This window comes from Azolla caroliniana, unplaced genomic scaffold (assembly GCF_043228905.1).
Source record: "Azolla caroliniana isolate FFs.n. ecotype wild unplaced genomic scaffold, voAzoCaro1.0.p SCAF_11, whole genome shotgun sequence".
NCBI lineage: Eukaryota > Viridiplantae > Streptophyta > Polypodiopsida > Salviniales > Salviniaceae > Azolla > Azolla caroliniana.
The window spans coordinates 10,944,739-10,967,743 of NW_028230446.1; the positions used below are offsets into that span (position 1 = coordinate 10,944,739).

The following is a 23,005-nucleotide window of genomic DNA, read 5'->3' on the forward strand; positions in this document are numbered from 1 at the left end:
GGCATATGTAAATGCATGTAAGTGTACATTTCAAATGTGTAACCGATTAGGTAATCGTTGAGTTGTAAAGGTTAGATCACATGTTGATCCTCCATATGGACCCAAAATGGGGATGATTCCAAATGCACAAGTCTGGATTTGATACACATTTGTTTGCTAATGATAATCACTGCCCTCCATAATTTATAATTTTGCAAATGTACTAGCACCACTGCTCAATGACTAGTGCCGTGTTTGGGAATATCACGAGGTTGATAAGTGGGTTGTGATTGCTTTCAGCTTTTCACGTTATCCAGATAGGTTAAACTTCTAAGATGCTCTTCGAGAATTGCTCATTGAAGCCAGGTATAAATGTCAGGACATCTCAGATCAAGATTGATAGTTGATATTCTTGTGATGTATCCGAAACTGCACAATCTTGCATGCATTCCAAGGTATCCACTGTGTCACATCTAGTTGTTTTTCACTTTCCATCTGGCCCATGGATTTTGGATTATGATGTACTGAGTTACTGAATTTCAAAAGCTCAGTTTATGTTTCTAAGATAAGATGGCCAAGTTGGTCTAAGATGTCATATTCAAGTTGTGGTCTAAAAGTGAGTAGGTTCAAATCCCACACTCATAGTTTTGTGTTCAGACTCTGTTTCATCAATGCATAAATATATTCATTAGTGTATTAGCTGCTTGGTAGGAAAAAAAATTAGTCAATGAATTAACCTTTGACAGAATTTGAGTTTCACTTGAAACCAAAAATGGGTAACAAATATACGCATTGTGTGGATTCAATGTTTTAATAGTATAAAGATATATAAATCGATGATTCTCATCGATTATATTTCAAGCATCGTATGTTGCAACATAATGATGAACGATAACAATGGATGCCCTAAAAGAAACAATTCATTCTACCAATGTGTGAAATCATAAGAAAGTCAGGTAACTTCTGAAAGAAAAGAAATCTCACTACCACCAAAATTGCCGAGCTACTCTTCTGTAACTCCTAAAAACTCAGCAAAGCTCTTGAATTTCGGTTGCCATTCTATTCTCGCCCGAGTTTTATCGCAATTCATCCTCTTCCCAAGTGGACCATCGACAGCTAGATTGAATAAAAATCAAACCATATCATAACATGTTTTTACACATGTAATTAACATATTCAACATACATATTTATCAACATACTTTGTTAACATATTCATTAACATACTTAATACATTCAACAATAATCATCAACAAAAGAAATAGAGACCTGTGAAAGAGTCAAAGCTAAACTTGCCACTCTTCTTGGCAATCTCCATGAGTTCTTGCCTACATAGACAAATGAATCAAAAGCCAAGGAACAAAAGATTCAACAAATGACAGAAAATGCAACCAGGTGCGAGAAGGAACAAATTGACAAATATATGATAAAACCAAAACTGGAAAGAGAGAGAGAGAGAGAACCAATAACTGACTGAAATCATAATATGGATATTCAACAAAAAGAAATAGGTGCTTTCCAAATTTTCACTAAGAAAAAGCACTCACTGATTGTCAATTATTTCTTTAGATATGGGATTTACCTAGAAACGGGATGGTTATCACAGCCCATAAAGACTTCCTTTCGGAAACCCTTCTTCAATATATTTACACACAATGATGCCGCATCCTGTGGTCACATTAGAAACAGCACCACAAAGAGTTAATTGAATTAAAGTAATAAAGATTTTCTAACGTGCATCTACAACACAAATCATTACCTCGTAGTGAATAAGATTTAGAATATGTTCTGGTCTTGCATCTACAGTCCCTTTCATGGCATAGTAAGCATGAGGTCCACGTTCAAGAGTGTAAAATATTGTGAGTCAAGCAAGACACGAATTTATTTAAATCATCTTTCCTTTCCAAACAGTGTATAAATTTTACTCACCTAAAACAGTATAATGATCTATCAAAAGAGGTACAAAAGTAAATGATCTAAAGAGGCCATCACAAAAGATATTTCAATTGTCTAGGTGCATCTATAAATCACTTCTCTGAAACTGTCAAACAATCTATCATAGTATGCTTCAAAAAGGATGGTGTAGAAAACATTCCAGATTGTTTTCGAAAACAGTGTTAATAAGGATATGTAGAGGTACCAAAGTTCAGATGTCGTTGTATATAAATATCTAGCCCTAAAATAGCTTAATCATCTATGTAAAGGTAATAAATCAATATTTGAGTATTTTCAAGAGAGTATGGCTAGGTTACCTGTCAAAAAAACAGTTCAAATATATATATATATATATAACAGAAGTATAATCAAATCAATCAGGGGGAGGATATATAAAGCCCTGCCAGTCGCAGCACTGTGCCATTGACATTAAGAACCTCCTGTTCCGCTTTTAAAAGAACATCGGTTCTCGGGCTCCGACCAAGTGGTACAATGGATGTGTCCTGACCACAAAAGATAATGCACTAAAAACGTCAAAACGAATACTACATTAATTTCACTTTACTGCCATCTTCTCACATAAGGTTCAAATAACTATCATTGCTTCATGCAAGTATAAAATAGCCTCATGTGGCTTCATTAAGGGTAAAATAGCTTCCTTTTGTGTTAAAGATAGCACTAATGATGAAGCAAATAACAAATAGTTATAAAAAGAAATGGATTAAGGACACTTATCCTCCCAACCATCCCCAGGTTAGGAATTGAGACAGATCTTAAACACTGTTAGCATCCCATACCACCGAATGTTGCCTAAGATCACATACCTTAGATGCAAATCCACGAAGCACTATTGTTAGCAAGCGCCTCTCCAAACCACCAGTATCTCAACATCTTTCCAACAGTAATATTCGTCTCCTCTGATGAGGGTAGTACTGATTTATATTTGCACTCTAGATCCTCAGGCCACTGCGGGCACTTGCCTTGTGTCATAACCTTATGTGAGTTACCTCAATCTTAAGATACCCTTAGAACCATTAGAGTTTTGCCCCTTTAAGGTTGTGCACGTAACATTTTGTTTCATAAATTGAAGCATGAAATATATTTATGTCCTTAAAAGAAATACACGCTAAAAAGTGAAGGTTTTTCAGGTCATCCTAAATGCCAGAAATAATTGTTGGCCATTGGAAGATTAGGCAATTTAGCATAAATACATCTATTTTGAGGAGCATTATCCAAATATCTATTTGTTGAGATGGCATACAACCTTTTATAAGGCAAATTATAGATAACACCAAAATACTAAGGAAACAACCAGTCATAACAAAACTAAATATGCTGCACATCAGCACTAACAAAAAGCTGAGCACATTCCTTGTGTTTTCTCTTCTGCCCCTAAGAGTTTCCAGTATACAGCCACATTACGTGGATATTCTCAATTTGTGGCTAAGTGTAATAAGGTATGTGCATATGAATGTTACCTGATCAGATCGTAAACATTATTGCTGCTCAATAGAAATCCAGACACCAATGCAAAAATCCACCCTAGAATCGAGAGGAAAATGAAGCAGTGGCTAACAAGATATTTAATATTATGTATATTAACCATGTTGGATCCACATATAGATGGTATTGCCAAATAGACGTCATCTCAGTTTAGATAAACTGTACAATGCCAAAGTCAACTGCAAAACCTAGAACTTAGATGTGAAAGCTAACCTTCTTGGTAACATAGTTTGTATTTAGAACCAACACAGAAAACAAATAAAAAGGTTTCAAGATTTTTCTATAAATTTCATCACCAAATGTCTGCTCAATGTTGAAGATCCTTGATGATTTGATGATAATATTTCTTAGTAGGAGAATGATGAAAGACAATGTGATTAATAGACTGTTCATATGTGGTTAGCTCATAGATTATACCTCGTCGCAAGCACCATTATCATTACAATCATAGACAGCACTGCTTGAAGTGAAGAGAAAAACCCCCTCTCCATTCCATTGCTCAGCAGCTGACCTGAAAGTTATAACTTATATTCATTATCTCATAAAATCAGTTCCCTTAACAATTGGCATCAAACTCACTTAAAACTCCAGAAATGTAATTGTATCAGTGCCCAAGAAAACTGGCCCACCTAACTTCTCCTGCATAATCTAAACTTCCAGATGGGGGTGCACAGAAAATGACATAGGGAAAGCAAGGTGTGCCATCTTGATTACTCTTCACTACTGGCCTTATTCCCAAAGATAGCAGCTCATCGTGATGGGTTGTTGTGACTGTCTGACCGACAATGGAAGAGTTTGTGTGTTCCTGTAACATACAATATATCAAAGATATACCAAGCAAGGAAATCATGGGTATCACAATTGCAAGCTTTGGTGGATCCTGGTCGGACTTAGTACCTTCATCCATAACCCTGCAACAAGTCTACCTAGAACCCCAGGTCCAACAACAAGTAGATCTTTGGAACTAGTGGACCTCGACTTTTGATGATGCTCCTCATTCACCGTCAATGATGCCATAATACCTGCTTCATGCAATAAGAGAACAAATAATAAAGGCAGTAGCACTCATTGTAACCAGAATTTTTTAATCATATCTAATAAAGTCATCACTCTCTTTGAATTATCCCTCATTTCCAATCTATCTCTAGCAGTGTTCATAAACCAGTTTTCATCCTGAACCTCCTTAATATCATGAAAATTAAGGTACACATTAACACGATGACTTCTCATTTTAAATAAACGTCCAAACGCATATGACGATGTCTTGTATGATCGAGGTTTATCAATTTCAGTAATCTACAATAAATGTATACGAGTCAGGGGTATAGCACAGGTTTCAATTCAGTGCCAACAGTGTAGACATGCATCCCTATTTTACCTAACACCGTACAACCCTCAGGATTTAGCATGTATTTTCCTTTAGGATAAACCATCAACCTCAGTTATATATATTGAGAATTTGCTCAATACACCATCACACACTTCGTTGTTCCTCATTCAGCACGGCTTCATATTTCTATCATTTTTTACACCTCCACATGCTTTACAAATCATCTTAAATCCTTTTGCATTATCAACAAATCCTTCTAAGCTAACTAATTGTTTACCACCTTGACTAATTTGACTTTTTAAGGACCTCGGGCATTTGTAGCTATCCACACAAACCACAAATAGTTCACTCTCTTGTACTAATCACTTATGTGAGATTTTATCTTGCACCATACAAGATTTCATGAGAACTCTTATGGTCATTTAAGTAGAACATACACCTTTGGTTCAACATCTCTTATAGGAACTTTTCTTAATTGATGATGCTACACACAAGGAACTTATAGAACAAGAACTATCTTATGTTTCAACCATAACTATGTATCTTCTGGAGAGAACGTACTTTGATAGAGCAACACTACCTGGCTAATCACTTAGTGAGAGAAATTGAAAATCTTAACTTGCCAAGATAAAAAAAAAATAGTAATAACTACCTCAATATATGGGATTATGTCTCCCCCGTGACAGTCAAAAAAAGTACTTTGTTTCTCCTTCATAAGACTGTTTACCATGAGAGACCATCAGGTCTACAATGGCAGAAATTTTCGAGAAAATGGCTAAATATATTATATTTATTAATGATTTTCCAAATATAATTTAATAATATTGGTCTATCACGAGTCCATAAGGAGTCACACAACTGTTTTGAAATACTCTGGCATTATATGTTGTATATCACACAATTCTCTCTTTCATTTCTAATCCTCAATATATAGGCTGTGGGTTTTTAGCATTTGATGAAATATTATGTTACATTGTAGTTTCCCAACCTCTTTGGATGGGATATCATATGATAAATCATGACTGTACCCATTCTTTTTGTTTTGTTTTTTTGAGTTGCGTCTCATAAGCCACCATTCCGAGAGGTTTAAACTCAACTAATCTAAGCCACTCAAAGCCTGTTTCGAGAGGTCTAACCTCATCTAATCGAAGAACTCTCTCTCTCTCATATGGTATATGAGGATATATGGAGAGAACCTGAAGCAATGTAGCTCCTGGGCCGAAGATGCTTTTCTGTCGACAAAAACAAGTTTGAGTGTTCCTTCTTCTGTTGATGGTGACGGTGATGATGATCACGAAGAAGATGGTTATGGTTCCTCGATCGAAGTCTTCCTCCTCCGACACGAGAGATGAGACCGAACAGGTAATGAGGGGAAGAAGAGGAAGAAGAAGTAGAAAAGCTTGTGGATTGCAAAGTGAGTAACTCCATGGCCATACAAGAAAGAATCAAGTGAATGGATCATGTGATTTTACAATGAGCTTCTCACAAGCACATTTAGGGTGTCTTCTCAACATAGTGTGATGTTGCAGGTCCTGGGTTCAAATCCTTACTGCCCCCACAACACACACACACACCCCCCCCATCCACCACATTACGTTTGTATGCGCCTTCCATTTGTAATGTGCTTCTGAAACGAGATTGTCTGGGAAACGAACGAAAAGCTCCCCCAATATGTTAATCAACATGAACTCAGATATTGGTACCAATGCATAAAACTTCTTGTGGGCCACTCAATAACAACCTTTTACCAGTGCTAATACTAATATTGAGGTATTCGTTTGCTTGTTTATAGGCCACTTACTTATTGTTTGTGTGCTTACGTAGAAGTAGTGGAACCCTCGTGGTAGAACAAAATGCATACAAAAGTGCTCAGCTACACCTCGGATACGATTTTCCAAACACCACGGAAAGATAGGAGAACAATGTAAGGGTGTGAAACCAACACATTAATATTCCCACATTCTAAATCTCTCTCCATCACTAGTTCTCCACCCAATCAATCTCCTGTTGATGTTAGAAATATATCACTTTATCCTCCCTCATAGGATATGATTGGTCATACAATAAATCAAAACTAACATGAATTGGATATAGACAAAGTAGGTATTCATTGGAGATGTTCTTTGTTTTAGAGGAAACAATGAGCACGATATGACACCGGTGCAACTTGAGCAAAACAACGGCACATCTTCAACATATGAATTCTATGAGTAACCTCATCAAACTGCACTAACTTCAATGTACACCAATGTCCACAACTTTTGAGCCATTCAACCATTGCAAGTGTGCAGTATCATGGAAACTAGTCTATGAAACATTTTTGCAAATTAGTCAACAGTAAAGTCAGTTAAATTTTTTTAAAGAGTGTTTGGCAATAATATATAATCATCTCATGTACTACCTTTGCATCCCATCAAACCAAAGAAACATGAAGGCTAAAAATGGCACATCTGGCACCATGCATTTGGTATGAGAAAACATATCAAATGAGTCATGCATTTTATCCAACAATAGATAGAAGTTGGAGAGAATAAATTATAAACTTTCCATACTACACAATGCAAGGAAAGAAGTATGACCTATACAAAAGGATATGACAATATTACACACTGACTCGTAACCATATGACTAGACACGACACAGTAATTGTTCCCTAATGTTGAGTCACCACAAAATCAAGGTTTGTTATGTTAACAAAAAAACATTCTAAAACATGAGCAAAAGCATACCATTCAACACCCTTCACACTGTACATCAACTTCTTTTCCCTCTTCGGTATATATATACGTCTCTCTCTCTAGTTACAATACTTTGATGTCCTAAAACATCATTTGTTGTTTGATATTGTTTACATTCCTCAATCTAAAGATCATGGAGATTCATCACCCTCACCTCAAAACTGAACTTCCTCCCGAAAAAGGACCTTCAAATTTTACCCTCTGATCTATAAACTCCTAACTAATGTGCCAAGGCCATGTTGAAAGGCAGCATTCAAGCAGTTATTGTCATGAAATAACCTGGAATAATAAATAACACCACCAATATTTTTGTTAAACTGCATTTATGTTCTCCGTGGCTTCCTCTTTGTCTTTGAAGATACCACTTGCCACCCATCTTCCAGCATAGGGCTCTCCTGATCTATAGGTGTCTCTGATATTGCATTATGTTCTGAATCATCCATTTCCATTGCATCGGCATTTTTCTCTCCCAAAAGAGCTGCTGATGGAACGTCATTTTCCTCCTCATTTTCAACCTTCGAAGCATGCATACGATTTAACAAGTAAGAACAAAGAATTACATCAATGCTCCCTATCATTTTTCAATTGTGAGCCTCTTCCTGTCTAAGTAGCTAGTATACACTTACAATGTGAGACTGTCAGATAATTTCTGGCATATACCTTACATTGTATGGAATAAAGACAGCAACTTTTTCCTCTCTTACTTTTTAACAGAGGTCAAAATCATTTCCTTCTGAGATAAGGCTAGTTTCTATTTAATGCAACCTCAATCATTCTCTTCATTTGGATGTGTGAACAAAGAAATAGAGCTAAACAGAAAGAATCAACACTCGTATTTACCTGCTGACTTCGAGAAGCGGAATGGGAAGCAGTGTTAGTATTTGACATAAGTTCATGGATTGTTTGAAAGTTACCATCCAAACAATCCTCATATAACGACATCACCTTTTCAGCTACCTTTTTCAGAAATCATATAAACATTTCAGTAACAATACATTGTGACAATATAATCTACTTATGACAACAAAGAGGGCATTAGCTATGCCAATTAGTAGATCAAGAAGAAAAAAAAGTTTAAAACTTAAATCTCACCTCTTCCAAACTCCCATCTTCAGTTTCGGTGTTGAAAAGTACAACCAGGTTCTCATCCAACATATCCTCCAATTCATCTATATATCGTACTGTGGTACAAGATTGCAAGAAACATACATGGTAATAAGGATTTGATAAACAAACTCTCTTAATGCGCATCAAGTTAAGAAACTTCCAGATAAATGAAAAAAAAACACAGTGAAATCTATGTCATGAAAATCACATGAAGTCTGTAACATACACTTGTTATGAAGATTAACCATGGATAAATAGCATTACGAATATCAGTAAAAAACACTAATCAAGGTCTTATTTGAAAGGATCACTTGATGAGAAGGCAGCATAATCACAGAAAACAGAACGAATAGAGAAGAGGAAAATGCCTTAGTTGAGTGAAAAGTGTTGGGTTTTCTTGTCCAATCATAATCACACCATGTAATGAGAGTATTCCAGACATCACATAAATACAGAATATAGCACATATAGTTCCTTTAAAGATACCATAATGTGCCTTGCACAAGGGGCAGATAACTTTACAAGTCTTGATCGCAAAGGAACTCAATAAGCCAACAGTGTAGCAAATGTGTGGTCAGGGGTAAGTAAGATAGACTAAGCAGCCCACTTACTGGAAATAGAGATCCCTGTCAACTAATGTGCACAAGTCATGCTTGGATGAAGTGATCCCAAGGTCAGGAGTGGAGACAGTATGACAAAAGAACTGCTCTTCATCTTCTAAGTTAGGGGCAAGAAAGCCATTAATAACAATGTTTCATACCATTCATATACAGCTTACTAAGGAGATTCCACTTGACTTCCCCAAGGTCCCATGGAACCTGAATTCGTGATCTGATCCACGGGGCAGGGAGGAGACATATCTCGATTCAGTAGCTTATTACAGAACAAGCTGGCTAACCAGAATAACAAACAATTTCTCTTATCTTCTGTACATATCCCCAGTTTCCTCTCTCATTGCTGTTTTAACACCATCACTACTAACAGGCCTCGAGCAGACATCAGATCCTATTCCATAGAGATATGTATCTTTGTTCAACTACTAAACAGGTGGCTAGGTTACCAAATCCCTCTCACGAGACCTGATTTGATTGGAACAAGACAATTAGTCATATAAAATCTTTGTAGAATCTCCTAGATATACTTTTGCTGAGAGAAGAAGATGATGCCTTGTAGTGTCTAGTACATCACAAAAACAAGAAAGTAATGAAGAAGTTCAAGCTCTTCGTTTCAAATGTGCGCTCCAAGATCATCTCAACATGTTAGGAATATTTTCAGTCTGCAATCCCATACAGATGAGTTCATTCATATGAACCACAAGAACAGTTGTCAGGGATGAATATCATAGAGCATCGCAATTAGAATGATCCATAGTTTGTGGCATGCGGATAAACACGGGCAACTGGTAAAGATAGTCATCTTGTTCGTGGTCTTCATTCAGAAAAGTGTTCTTCGCATCCATCTGAAACAGGAACCACATGATTGCAATATCAAGACTATCCAGATCTGGATTAATTTGGGACGTGTGTATCTAGGTTTCATCACAAATGAAAAATTCCACTGCAGGATACAATGAGTAGCCTTTTGCAATGCGAAGGGCTTTGTATCTCTCAAAAGAGGTATCCACCTGAACTTCCACTTGAAGATCCATAGAAACACAATAAATCCACTGCAGGATGCAAATAGCAGCCTTTTGCAAAAAGAAGCACTTTGTATTTCTCAAGAGAGGCATGAACCTGGAATTTCACTTACCAATTCCAAGTGTATATGTATTTGATGGCCTCATATTCCACTAGCATGGCATTGCCCCGACGAGGACTAGCTAGAGCTTCATCAGCAATGACAGGCTCAGTTGGAGCCTCAAGAATATGGACCACCAAATCAGGAATTATACACGCAAATGCCTTGTAATTCTGCACACAACAAGAGTTTAACTTTCTAGACTTTGGGTCATCTTTGGGAACGCTTCTCGGGAGTGTGGACATATGCCAAACACCCAAACATGCAAATGGGAAACTAAAGGTTTCTCATCATAGGGCTGAAAAAATGTTGAAAGTTTTAGGGCTGTCATTGGAGCATGTGTCTGAATGTAGGTATCAATGAACATTATATACAACATATGCAACAACACCCAAACATGGAAATGGGAAATTAACGGTTTCTCATCATAGGGCTGAAATAATGTTGAATGTTTTAGAGCTGTCATTGGAGCTTGAGTCTGAATGTAGGTATCAATGGACATTATATACAACATATGCAACGAAAGTGACACCTATATGGATATGGTCAGTCTCTTTCGCATATAAAACTCATATTCAAAAAGCATACACTCTAATATTCACATCGCATTATGCAATGCACATTGTCTTCCTATATAGCACATTATGGTTCATGAATGTGGCAAAAAGCAAAAAGTGTGGCTCAAAGGACATCTTGTGTCAGAGAGGATGAAGGTTGAGGATAAACTTACCTTATGCTCAAAGCCATCCATTTGGCATATTGGACAGAAGACCAAAAGACAAAGACCAACAGAGAAACAGAGAAACAGAAAGGAGAGATGAGAAAACAATCCAAGAAATGATGTAATAATGGACCACCATATGTCTTAAGTTTCACACCTACCTTATCAATGAGCATCATATACCATAGCACATGCAAAGAAAGGTAAACATGAAATGGAAATGATCAAGCCTTATAACATATAAATATCAGATTCAGAGACGATACCACATTCTTATGATTCAAATCGAATGCGCAAAGAAAGAACTAAATTTTTCAGAAAAACCGTCATTTCAAAGAGGAGAAGCAATGGGAAGGCACAGGAACAAAGGTTCCCATCGTTTCCATCTGCAATTCAAATGACCATGATATACCACAGATCGTGCAAAGAAATACAAAATAGATAAGCTACAAGAACATCGTCATGTAAAGTATGGGAAAGAGCTATCAAACATGCTCAAGGTCATCAAAGGATAGAACACCTTTAGGCTGAGCAAGCCAACCCAGCAACATCATGGATGGATCAAACGTTTTGAGAAATCCACTCACACCTCGTGAAAAATAGCATTATATATGGCAAGGTGTGGAAAGAGAGAAAGACGAAGCGTTACCTTTAGGCTGAGCCATCCAAGAGACAACATCATCATGAAGCTGCTGAGCTTTGATGTGAGACGAGGATCCTCCCCAGCTGTTGTGGATAGCGAGCTGCAGAGCTGTCCATCGAGAGAGGAGGAGGCCAACGCCACGGTGGAACATGCCAAGGCCTTCCGCAGACAGAAGGGGACGAGTCTCTGACTGAGACTGAGACTGAGACTGAATCTGCGTCTGCGTCTGCGTCTGTTTCTGAGGAGACGGGGCCACAACTGTGCCGCTTCTGAGCTCCATAGCCGCTGCTGGCTCTGATTCTGTTGTTTGCCTAACGAAGAAAAAAAGGAAGGAAGGTCTGGGGTTAGAATGTGAATGTGTGCGAATGTATGTATGTATGTATGTATGTATGTATGTATGTATGTACATATATATAAATGTATGTATCTATGTATCTCTATGTATCTATGTATGTATTTATGGCTCGTGTCTAACTGCTACCAAATAATAAAGAGGGCTGGCAAGGGAATCGCGGCCACGGCCGGTGCTCTTAATTGTCAGACACCTTGATCGTAATTGTCAAACACCCTGCCCAAATCAGACGCTCGATAAACATGAAACCGTTAAAAATTCTAGGTGTAAAAAATATATAATTGACATCAAAATGTTATACCATAAGTCCACTAAAAAAACATCACTCTTCTAATTACACTAAACTTCATACTTTAATCTTCAAAATTACAATATATATATATATAATCACAAAATGTCCAATATCTAACTTTACTTCATGTCCCCAATCGAAGTCCAAAACAAACCCTAAGGATGAAAATTGAGTCCAACGTAAGACGCGATTATGGCTCATGTTGGGATGATGGCAAAATGCAACCACAATTTTTACAGCAAACAGCATTTGAGTCCCTTGAGGTCAAGGTCAAGCCAATCGCAATGCAAACATTGAATCTTCTCAATCTCACATATTGGCAACCGCCTCCTAGCCTGACTTGCACCTCCGTATAGTTTTCCGGTGTGAGATTTGGAAGTTTTTGGGGGGCTGGTAATAAGTTCTTGTGAGATGATGGCGATCGTAATTCCTCTTTTCGCACCAATTTGTTGCTTCCAACTTATGGATCCTACTCCTTCGTTGTGAGTTGTATTTGGTGCACTGGAACCATACATCTTTTGCAACAAATTTACCATTTGTTGTAGACAAACCTAAATTGTTGTTCGTTTGAGGGATAGTAACCCTTGCTCGAGCCATTCCATATCTTCCTTGTTTGATTGTATTAATGAGACTTCCATGATTCCATGTCTCTTGGTTCAGCCTCTTTCTCCGTGTCTGACTCTACCTCTATCTCCACTTCTATTTTTGTGATATCTTGCATTCACATTCGGGCCGCATGATCTATAAATGGTAATGACCCACACAAGGATGGCATGTGCCTCTCAATGATCATCCGAATTCCAAGTAAATGCTTACATTACTTGCTAGGTCTTGGCAATCACAATATGAGCGTTGGAGTGAGACATTGTACCATAGAACGGAATTGGTCATGGTTAATATTCTAAACCAATATCAAACCTCGTCCACAATATGCAATGTGTTCGTATTTGACACATACCTTTCTAGTATACACTCGGCCTCTTTAGGTTTTGTCCTTTGATCCCTACAATTTGCACGGGGCATAACCTACCACTCTCACATATTTCTTGCCATTGCATGTACCATTCTACGATGATCCCTCTGATGCAAGTGCCAGATTCACTATCCCCAATCAAGACATGTACTAGATAAGTAATAGATCAGTTTATTCTTCCTCTCAGGGCACTATACTTGATAAATTGCCAATTTCTCTCTACAATATTGGAAGTGTCAACATGTCTGTAGTTCAATAATCTACCAAACTTGGGTCATAGTTTCCTCCGCACACATGTCAAGCTACACCATCCTCCTTTGATATATTGCCAAACACTAGGTTTGTCCACATACTCTACCTTTAACTCCTTGCACATCGCATTGTATGTTGATTTCGTCATGTAATGCATGAGTTGGCACATCCGTTAACAAAGATGTTTTCTCTTGGAAGCACTTACTTTGGGCAACAAATTGTCCACCCATAAAAAGATTTGCCTGGAATTGACATAGCAAAAGGTGACAATGTGTTTGTGTCCATTGCCCATTTGCAACAATCCAAGATTGACGGACCTGAGCAACCACATTAGATATGGCATTATATGACCTCCAACATTTATCAATCATTATTGCATTTAGCCTCACAATGGGCATCCTTGTGAATATGACTCGCATGCAAGTTAGTTTCGAGAGCAATTTGCACGTGGTCTAACAATGGGTGATGTGATCTAACACCATATGATGCCAATACTACCTCCCTCAATTTCTCCAAATATATGAATTGAAGGTTAGGATATGCCTTAAGGTAGATCCCATTCTCATTTTGAACCATGAGTCGACTCTTCATGCGCCTCCATGCATGAAGATTGAGAGGTGCACCCCTTGCGACATCATGTAATGTTTCCAATGTTACCTTAATGTTTCCCAATAAATCATTAACCATCAAATCATACTTATCTCTTGTAAATGAAAAATACTTGGGTTAAAAAAAACATGACAGGATCCACCAACTCGTCCTCCCGTTCAGATGCAGAAGACTCATTGCCGTTCTGAAATGTTGTGGAGTATGAAGAAGCATGATCGCAATTGTCCTCTGAAATTGCAAGGATTGAGACAACACCATTGCTCATCATACTCTATGCTCAATTGGGAAAATGAGTGTGATTATAGCTAATGAGTGTTGATCAAGTTGTTTATTTGGACGTTAATTTGATTGTTGGAAACCATCATTACAGGTTACAAGTTGACGTTGATAACTATAACGTTTGTTATTAATTGGGCTTTTGATTAATGGGTAGGGCATCTGAAACTAGTAGGATGTCTGATTAATCAGTAGGGTGTCTTATTAATGGGTAGGGCATCTAATTAATCTGCTTAGGTGTCTGATAAAATGTTTATTGTCCATGATCTACGTTGACATATTATTTTTTCATAAGTCTTGTGCGTCTTCTATGTCATACCATTTTTTCATACAATTTTTTCATAAGTCTTGTGATCTTCATGTTTGTTCCGCATGATCTATACATTTTTCCACACTTGTGATCTTCATGTTTGTTGTGCATGATCTACACATTTTTCCATACATGTTTACCATATGCACCAAATCTTTATGACATACAAAATGTGCCAAAGAGTATATTCACATACATAACGCGCAAAAGATTGTGTTAATAAACAGGATCAAGATTATACAAAATGAGGCTTTCATATACAATCCAAGGCATATACAAAATGTGGTCTATAGAAAATTGGTTGATTCATATACATTTCGAAGGCAGCTTCATATGGTCAACATATACAAAATTGTCTAATTCGTATAAATTGTGAGGCAACTACAATAAGTCAACATATACAAAATTGTCATGATGGCTATGAAATCAGAAATCCCAAAATCCTTCGAGCCCATTTCGCCATGTTTGTCCGAAGCAATTGAACGTCCTCATGTGCAAACCACTTCTATGTACAATGTAAAAAGGTGTAAGTATAACAACCCACCCATTACTTATAAGAGTTCTATGCAATCCACGTATTAGGCCATACTTACAAAATCGGAAGATGGGAAGCCTTGGATGAATTCCTCCTCTAGCATCCGAATGGTCTGCATCACGTAATAGCCACAATCCCACCCATTGGGTTGGGTTGGGATGTGCACTTAGTGATGTCAACCCTCCATTAGGATGCAATTGCCCTTGTTGCTACTACATATGGTTTGTATGGCCATCTCTGCCAGACTCTTCAAAGTGCATGTTGCATCATTTTTAAGTGGATCAGAATAGAGTACTTGGTTGGTCACCTTCATAGCATCGACATCCTATGGACTATGCCACATCTTCGTCCACAACACTCAATGCCTCGAGTGCAATATGGGTGTAAAGAATTGGGCGTGATTGTGTGTGTGTGTATATAAGAGAGAGAGAGAGAGAGAGAGAGAGAGAGAGAGAGAGAGAGAGAGAGAAGAACACAAGGTATACAGAAAACACAGGAAAACTATATTAACAAAGAGAAACAAACAACCAACAGTTACAAAGAAAAGGAGACGGTTCTTATGTAGTCACCTTCCCTCTATGTTCTCTCACTACAACCACCTCTTGGAAAGGAGACGAAGACTTAACTGCCTAGTAATTATGTGTCATAAGACTAACTTCTATGACACATTGGTTATGATACAAAGTGGGGGGGTGTTCCCACACTTGACTATTCCTAAGGTGTGTTCCCACACTAGGGAAGTTGAGTTTGATTCTCAACACGCCCTTCAAGCTCAACTTCTGATTGTTAGAAAGTCGGCTTTTTGTCTTGTTGGTCGACTTTGGTAGTCAGTTCCGGCTTAGGCTAGGGATGATCAGTTCACTTGTGCTCATTCTACTCTGTCCGACTTCGGGCATGTTGACAACTCTTTACTCCCCCTCAAGCTTGGCTAGTTGGCGGTCGAGAGACCTAGGCTTGTTGTGAACTACCACAACTTGTCAGCTCTCGGGGCCTTCGTGAAGATGTCAACCGTCTGTAGGTTGGTGTTGATGTGTTGAAAGTCGACCTCTCTGGCTAGGACACATTCTCGAATGAAATGATAGTGCACCTCGATGTGTTTCGTGCGAGTGTGAAAAACCAGGTTCCGAGCCAAGTGGATACTGCTCATATTGTCGTAGTATAGGAGGATTGGATCTTTAATGGAAACATCTAGATATTTGAGAATCCACTTGAGCCATATGACTTCACATGCAGCCATGATCGCACCGCTGTATTCGGCCTTTGTGCTTGACAATGTGATTGTCTATTGCTTCTTACTACTCAAGGAGATAGCTCCGCTACCAAGGGAAAAGACGAATCCGGATGTCGATTTTCTATTGGCCTTGTAGCCTGCCCAATCAACATCTGTGTACCCTTTCGAGTCGAATCGGTGTAACCGATTTGTAGAGGATGTCATAATCCATTGTCCCATTTACATACCTTAATACTCGTTTTGCGCAATCCAGATGAATGTCACGAGGTGTCTGCATAAACCAACTAAGGAGGCCGACTAAGTAGGTGAGGTTGGGTCAAGTAATGGTGAGATAGATCTGGCTTTCGACTAGTTGTCGATAGTGAATCAGCTCACACTCTTCTGTGCTAGAGTCGGCATCTAGTTTTAGGTTTCAATCGAGAAGGGTAGCAATGGGCTTACACTTTGTCATCCCAAACTTGAAGAACATATTCGAGTTTTAGGTTTTGATCGAGAGGGGTCGCGACGGGCTTACACTTTGTCATCCCAAACTTGAAGAGCAGATTGAGGATATAGTATCATTGGGAGATCATGATTCATGTGGTGTCCGAATCACTTCTATACCTAGAAAGTAATGGAGTTCCTTCATGCCCTTCATTTCAAATCAATTGGAGAGTAGTTTTTTCATATGCTCGATATCTGTTATGTGCTTTGCTCCAATGACCAAGTTGTCCACATATATTATGATAAAGAAATGTCCTTTGGAGTTGCTCCAGATGAATAGGGAATTGTCGAACTTCGACATTTTGAAGCTGATGTGGTAAAGATACTAGGTTATGTTCGAGTGCAAGATCTAGGTGCCTACTTGAGATCGTGGAGAGGTTTTCAGAGTCGGTGTACCGATTGTAGGTGTGTGTTGGACTTGACGCCGAGAGGTTGTAGCATGTACATCTCCTCATCTAATTTGCCTTGAAGAAAGGCGTTCTTCACATCCATCTGGTGGAGGTGCCACCCTTTGTTTGTTGCAAGTGCAATCATGGTTCAAATTCGAATGGTAGTCATCTTTGTCACTAGGGCAAAGGTATCAAATTTTAGTAAGCTTGTGCATATATAAGAATTAGCGTATAATTGATAATTATTTATAAAATCAATAGGTATCATAGTTTCATATTATGCTTTTGCAGAATGAGTGCCAAATATGGCAATTTTGTATTACTACTAAAAATTCAAATAATGTTATTTGCAAAAAAGTTATTGTGTGCCACGGTGAAAATTATAGTGTGACACATGTATGTAAGATATTGTGTTGGGTAAAGCATAATATGACAAACATAGGAGGTGGTGGATATATGCAATTGCTTTGGTGAGGTAATGGTCAACATTCACATACCATATTGATTAAGCCATATTGATTATTTTCACACAATATAATAACAATAACAATGTCCCAAACTCTTTTTTTGTTCACATCTCAATGGTCCAAGTGCAAATCAAATGAACAATCATCTACTATCTTGCTGGAGCTCCAAATTTGGATACTTCCAAATCATAGATAGATAGATGCAAAGACAACAGTATTAAGTTAGAAATAACGAATAGATGAATAAATGACTTTGCAAGTTGGGAGAACTTTATTACTTATTGTTAACTAAAGTTGGGATCTTCATGTTATCAACTACTTCCAATTGCAAGTTGAAGCCCTACACACTTTCACTACCAACCATGTTATGTACTATGGAAATTTAATCTAATCTTTCTTGAAGGGTGGGAGCATTAAGACTTGACTCAAAAAACATCTTCGCAAATGATCTTTTCCCTCCTTGATATCCACCTATGAATAGAGGCTCAACACTTAATTGATGCATGTACAATGCACACTTCAACATATTGTTTGGTTAACCTGAAATGGGGAGTGCCTTATCACCACTATTTTCTCAAATAAGACAACTACAAGGTACAAACAAGTGATGAGGTCATCAAGAAATCAGAGGCACACGTAGCACATCAAACATTAGTCCAACACCACATCAATTGCTCAACCAATTTGCAACCATTCCAATCAAACTTCACCCTTTTTTCTATTCACCTGCCATCACTCACCATCAACACACTAATACACCCTGAGAACCACAAGCCAAGCCCTTTACAAATGATTCATTAAACGACTTAAGAGTCTTGCAAAAATGCCTATGAGCTAGCACATTCCTGAACTACCCCGCCCTCATCGTTAACAAATCACTCCCACTACTAGCTAACAAGGAGTTTAGCAGACAACAACTCTCTAGCAGCAACCATAGAGGAGTTCTAACCACCAATGAAGGTCCTTCATATGCATATTTTAGAAAGTTGGAAGGTTGCCAGATGGAATACAAGATGCAAGACAAGAAAGATCCCCTTTTATCATGTTGACAAAAACATTAAGTCTTGAAAAGATAAAAGTTTTGGGGTCTACAGAGAACACAACACATTATAAAACGATAAGATAAGAGCTCTATGTATCAAATACTGAGGAAACACAACACATTATAATAATTCTATAGAGTGAATTAATGCATTGATATAATAAACAATGTATTGACCATATCAAAACTTGTTCCAGATCCTTGAAGACACAAATTTCATTCCAAAACAGAGTAGAAGAGGAAAGGATAAATGTAAACAAGGAAAGAGAAAGGAAATAAAGATGTTAATGAATTGCAGCCAGAGAGAAAGTAGAGAATGCCTTAATGCCGTGTTATTACATAAATAGGGAGCCTCGACAAGTTTGATCTAGCTTTAAAAAACTATTTTTTTTCGAAGCCCAAAACAGTGAAGAGGACTGATTCTGCATCTTGTTTATGATGCTAAAATGAACACAAAAGTGTCGTTGAAGTTTTCTCAAAAAGAAAAAAGAATAGCAGAATTTTTTTTGTTAAGTGTCCCCATAACCTTTGCCAAAAGCAGGAAAAACTAAGGAGCAACATTATTTTTTCTCTGCTTTAAATTACTACTATGTGTTGCTTATCAAGGATAATATCCTGTCAAAGTGAAGCCACGACCAATAATCTCACCCACACAAAACCATGCATAACACTCAGCCGTAAAGAGGAATGCAACACCCATGTCCTCAACAGTGATATCCTGGCGATTCTTGGCCAGGTTCTTCACAAAATCCACTTCTTTCCAAAAATGATCAACCCTCCCAGGTATGCTGAAAAAGATCAGTAAAACATCAACAAACAAGTGGCAATACCGTCATGATGATCTCAACAAAAGAAATTATGATAGAAGAACTCCAACATAACCCACTTTATTTCCCCAGTGCAATTGGTAAAATATATCTGGAGCCTACTGGTAAGTAATATTTGAGCAATTATATGGTCAATTTATCCCCTCCCTCAGTTATGTGTTATTTGGACAATTATAAGGCTAGATTATCTCCTTTCTCTGTCAAGGGTTGACCAAGTGCACTCAGGAAAATCACGAAAATCAGGTGGAAGTGGCAAAAAAAAAGAAAAACTCCTCAGCTTCCCAGACTTCTACCTCTTACTAAAATATGATCAGGTGGGAAAAAAGTTCCTCCAAAAAACACAAATGGCAAAACGAATGTAGATTGTATAACATTTAGAAACAGTTCATGATGATCATTCAAGTTCGAGTCCAAATCCAAACATTACCTACGGCATTAGACCACAACGTAACATTAATATACCCAAACTTCAGCATAAAAACCCTTGAAATCATTATTTATACTTCATTAATAAAGAGAATTTTCCCAAACACAAGCCACCAGAAAAGACATTGACATTACATCAAAATAATTGCAAATAAATATTCCAAAACCCCAAATGGATTTAAGATCATACCACAATCCTAAATATCCAGACAAAATATTGACGATTCGGATTTATCGAACCCTATATTAAATTTGAACTAGAACAGATTATCGTTAAAATGTTAAATTAACATAGCGTAAGGTTCAATACGCTTTGAATTCTCCTTCATAAGTTAAGATTCGCGAAGAATAAGGTTAAATATCAAAAATATTAAAATTCACATAGAGCAAGGTTAAATAAATATCAAATCTCCCTTAAATGTTAAGATAAAGGTTAGCTTAAATTCGGACTTCCCTTAGGATCTTAGAAGCAAACTAGAGTGATGTTAAATTCACATTTAATTTTGCCTTAAAAAATGTCAAAACTAACCTAGAATCAGTTTGAATTAGTATCATATCTTCTATAATATGTAAAACTTAGCTCAGTACAAGGTTGAATAGCATCTGATTCTCCTTAAGATGCCAGCATTAACATAGACTGACACTAATCAAACATCAAATTCGCATTCAAATGTTATACTTAGTTAAAAAATTCAGCATCAGATCCTCCTTGACATCCTAGAAGTATACCCAGGATAAAATTAAATTCACATTTGATTGTCCTCAAACATGTCACAAGACCAAACATAGAGTTAAATAAATATCAAACTAGCCCTACAATAGGAGAGGGATGAGAAATACATTGATATTTTAGCATCACTTTACACTACATTGATCTTCCAATGCAGAAAACGGTCATACTGGAAAAGAAAAAACCAGCGCACATGCTCCATGTTCAAATCTAATGATGCTGAGAAAGACAACTATTGCAAGTACTGCACTTATATTAAGGTTAAAATAGCATTAAGGCCACATTCAAATAGTACAGTTAACCTATACTAACATGAATTGACTACAGACTCAAACTAAACTGGCTAAAATAGCTCCTTTCAATGATTGAGGCAGACTACATTATAGTTGAGTAAGCATTTACTTCAGCTTAAAACACACTAAAATAGAGAAGATGAAAGAATAAAATAAAAAATGTAACATGCTCAGCACATCTGAAGCATTTGTTAATTGAGATAACATTAACACCATATTCACCAAAATATGCACTTTTGATGAGTCCGTAGGTAATTAAGGTAAGATTAACACCATGTTCGCCAAAACATTAATAACAAATATAGAGAAGAAAAATGAACACAGCAAGAATATACAGACATACGCGTACACATTATACACACACATGCATGCATGTATAAATACATATGTATACAATATTTAGGTTGGTACCTGGCAAGACGAGTGTAGAAAAGCTGTCTGGAGAGCTCTTGGCATTTCTGAACAGTAGGTTCAGGAGCAATGTATTGCTTGTTATTCTCGAGAAGCTTCTTGTAATATGAAGATCCATGTTTGTATACAAAATCTGAAGCAACGTTAGCCTTGCTACTGAGCTGCTTCACATAGGAAGCCATGATCCTTTCTTTCTTTCTTTGTCCTGGAAGAAACAACGGAGATCAAAAAAAAAAAGGAAAACAATGGATTTCCTTTCACATTAGACGCCCTTCTCCTTTCCTTCTTTTCCTTTCTTTAGGGAGAATCCAAGAAAGGCAAGAAACAGGTGAAAAGAAAGAATGGAAAAAACGATATGCACGATATCAGAATCTCTGAGAGAGAGCAAGAGAGAGATCAATCGGAACACTGCTAAATGTCTATTGGAAGATGGAATCGACACAGCATATTTCTCAGAGAGAGAGAGAGAGAGAGAGCTTACCTGAGAAACAGAAGAAGGAAAACAGTCCGGACTGACTCTTCCTTTGGTTCACAGAGACAGAGGGAGGAAGAGGGAATTAGGGTTTCACACTTTCTCTGAGTCTGCTTCTGTGTGTCACTGCCGGGGGTCGGTTTCACACTTGTCCGCCCACCTTCATGTTTAATATTAGTCATTTGTTTACAAACCCACTTTTTATGGCACGGCGACGGCACGAGGATGACACATTTTTTACAACACTTTCCGGAGATTTTATTGTCGCCTTCGGAGGTCAAATATGTCCTAAAAGACCAAAAATATAAGGTTTTCACATAATACAAGTGAATGTGAGTACCGACTCTCTATACTGTAGAACTTTACTGATGAATGTTGTAATTGAGAGTGCACACCTTATGACTATGAGAGGCAAAACTCGTGCAATGATTGGGTTTGCTTGAAGATGTGTGGAGAGCATAGCCGAATCAGGTCCTTATGCTCCCGAACATGTTTAGGGAAGATGGTGCATATTAAACTAGTATCATCACTTGTGCCCAAATGTCTCATCTCACATCAAATCAAGTGTGAACTAAATTTTATGGAACCAATGGTTCAGATGGCAAGACAACGAGATAAGCTCTAATATGCCTTGATGTGTGAGGTTTCCCCCCCTTCTGCCAAGAATATGACTTTGTAGTTTGGTGCACCATATGTAGTATAATGTGTGAAGTGTGAACCTCCACATTTTTTCCATGTCATGATATATTAGTGTTACAAGAAGGCCTCATTCACAAAGGAATCTATTGATGCATCATGAAGCAAGAGTATTGCATCCCATCTTCCAAACTATTTTTTCAAAGCTTTCATCCAACCGGAATACAGAAAATTGTTTTTATGTGTCTTTTGGATCTTTTTGCTTGAAGTTGATGTGAGGAACCTTTTTTAACCTTAAGCATACTAT

At 37.6% G+C, this 23,005-nt stretch overlaps 3 protein-coding genes and 1 long non-coding RNA gene across 5 annotated transcripts; 1 reads left to right on the forward strand and 3 right to left on the reverse strand.

Annotated features, from left to right (window-relative positions):
* Positions 1–752: 752 nt before the first annotated feature.
* On the reverse strand, positions 753–6,189 carry EMB2799 (NAD(P)-binding Rossmann-fold superfamily protein). Of its 2 annotated transcripts, none has more exons than XM_087326757.1 (9): positions 5,943–6,189; positions 4,314–4,438; positions 4,046–4,221; positions 3,834–3,927; positions 2,305–2,416; positions 1,738–1,826; positions 1,561–1,646; positions 1,248–1,306; positions 753–1,095 (listed from the first exon to the last, which is right to left on the reverse strand). In XM_087326757.1, exons 1-9 carry the CDS (start codon positions 6,178–6,180, stop codon positions 983–985), a joined length of 1,092 nt encoding a protein of 363 aa, XP_087182883.1. In that variant the 5' UTR covers positions 6,181–6,189; the 3' UTR covers positions 753–982. The 2 variants fall into 2 exon arrangements, with proteins under 2 accessions (XP_087182883.1, XP_087182882.1); XM_087326756.1 differs by having other exon boundaries at positions 4,314–4,441.
* Positions 6,190–7,450: 1,261 nt separating this feature from the next.
* LOC147857767 (uncharacterized) lies at positions 7,451–12,013 on the reverse strand. Its single transcript, XM_087326758.1, has 4 exons — positions 11,699–12,013; positions 8,577–8,665; positions 8,325–8,441; positions 7,451–7,999 (listed from the first exon to the last, which is right to left on the reverse strand). The coding sequence occupies exons 1-4, from the start codon at positions 11,970–11,972 to the stop codon at positions 7,808–7,810; spliced, it is 672 nt and encodes a 223-aa protein (XP_087182884.1). The 5' UTR covers positions 11,973–12,013; the 3' UTR covers positions 7,451–7,807.
* A 7,195-nt stretch (positions 12,014–19,208) lies between these two features.
* LOC147857768 (uncharacterized) lies at positions 19,209–21,772 on the reverse strand. Its single transcript, XM_087327353.1, has 2 exons — positions 21,591–21,772; positions 19,209–19,691 (listed from the first exon to the last, which is right to left on the reverse strand). Exons 1-2 carry the CDS (start codon positions 21,770–21,772, stop codon positions 19,505–19,507), a joined length of 369 nt encoding a protein of 122 aa, XP_087183479.1. The 3' UTR covers positions 19,209–19,504.
* LOC147857769 (uncharacterized) lies at positions 21,663–22,093 on the forward strand. Its single transcript, XR_015530483.1, has 2 exons — positions 21,663–21,792; positions 22,059–22,093. It is a non-coding gene; the product is annotated as an uncharacterized LOC147857769 (long non-coding RNA).
* Positions 22,094–23,005: the final 912 nt, after the last annotated feature.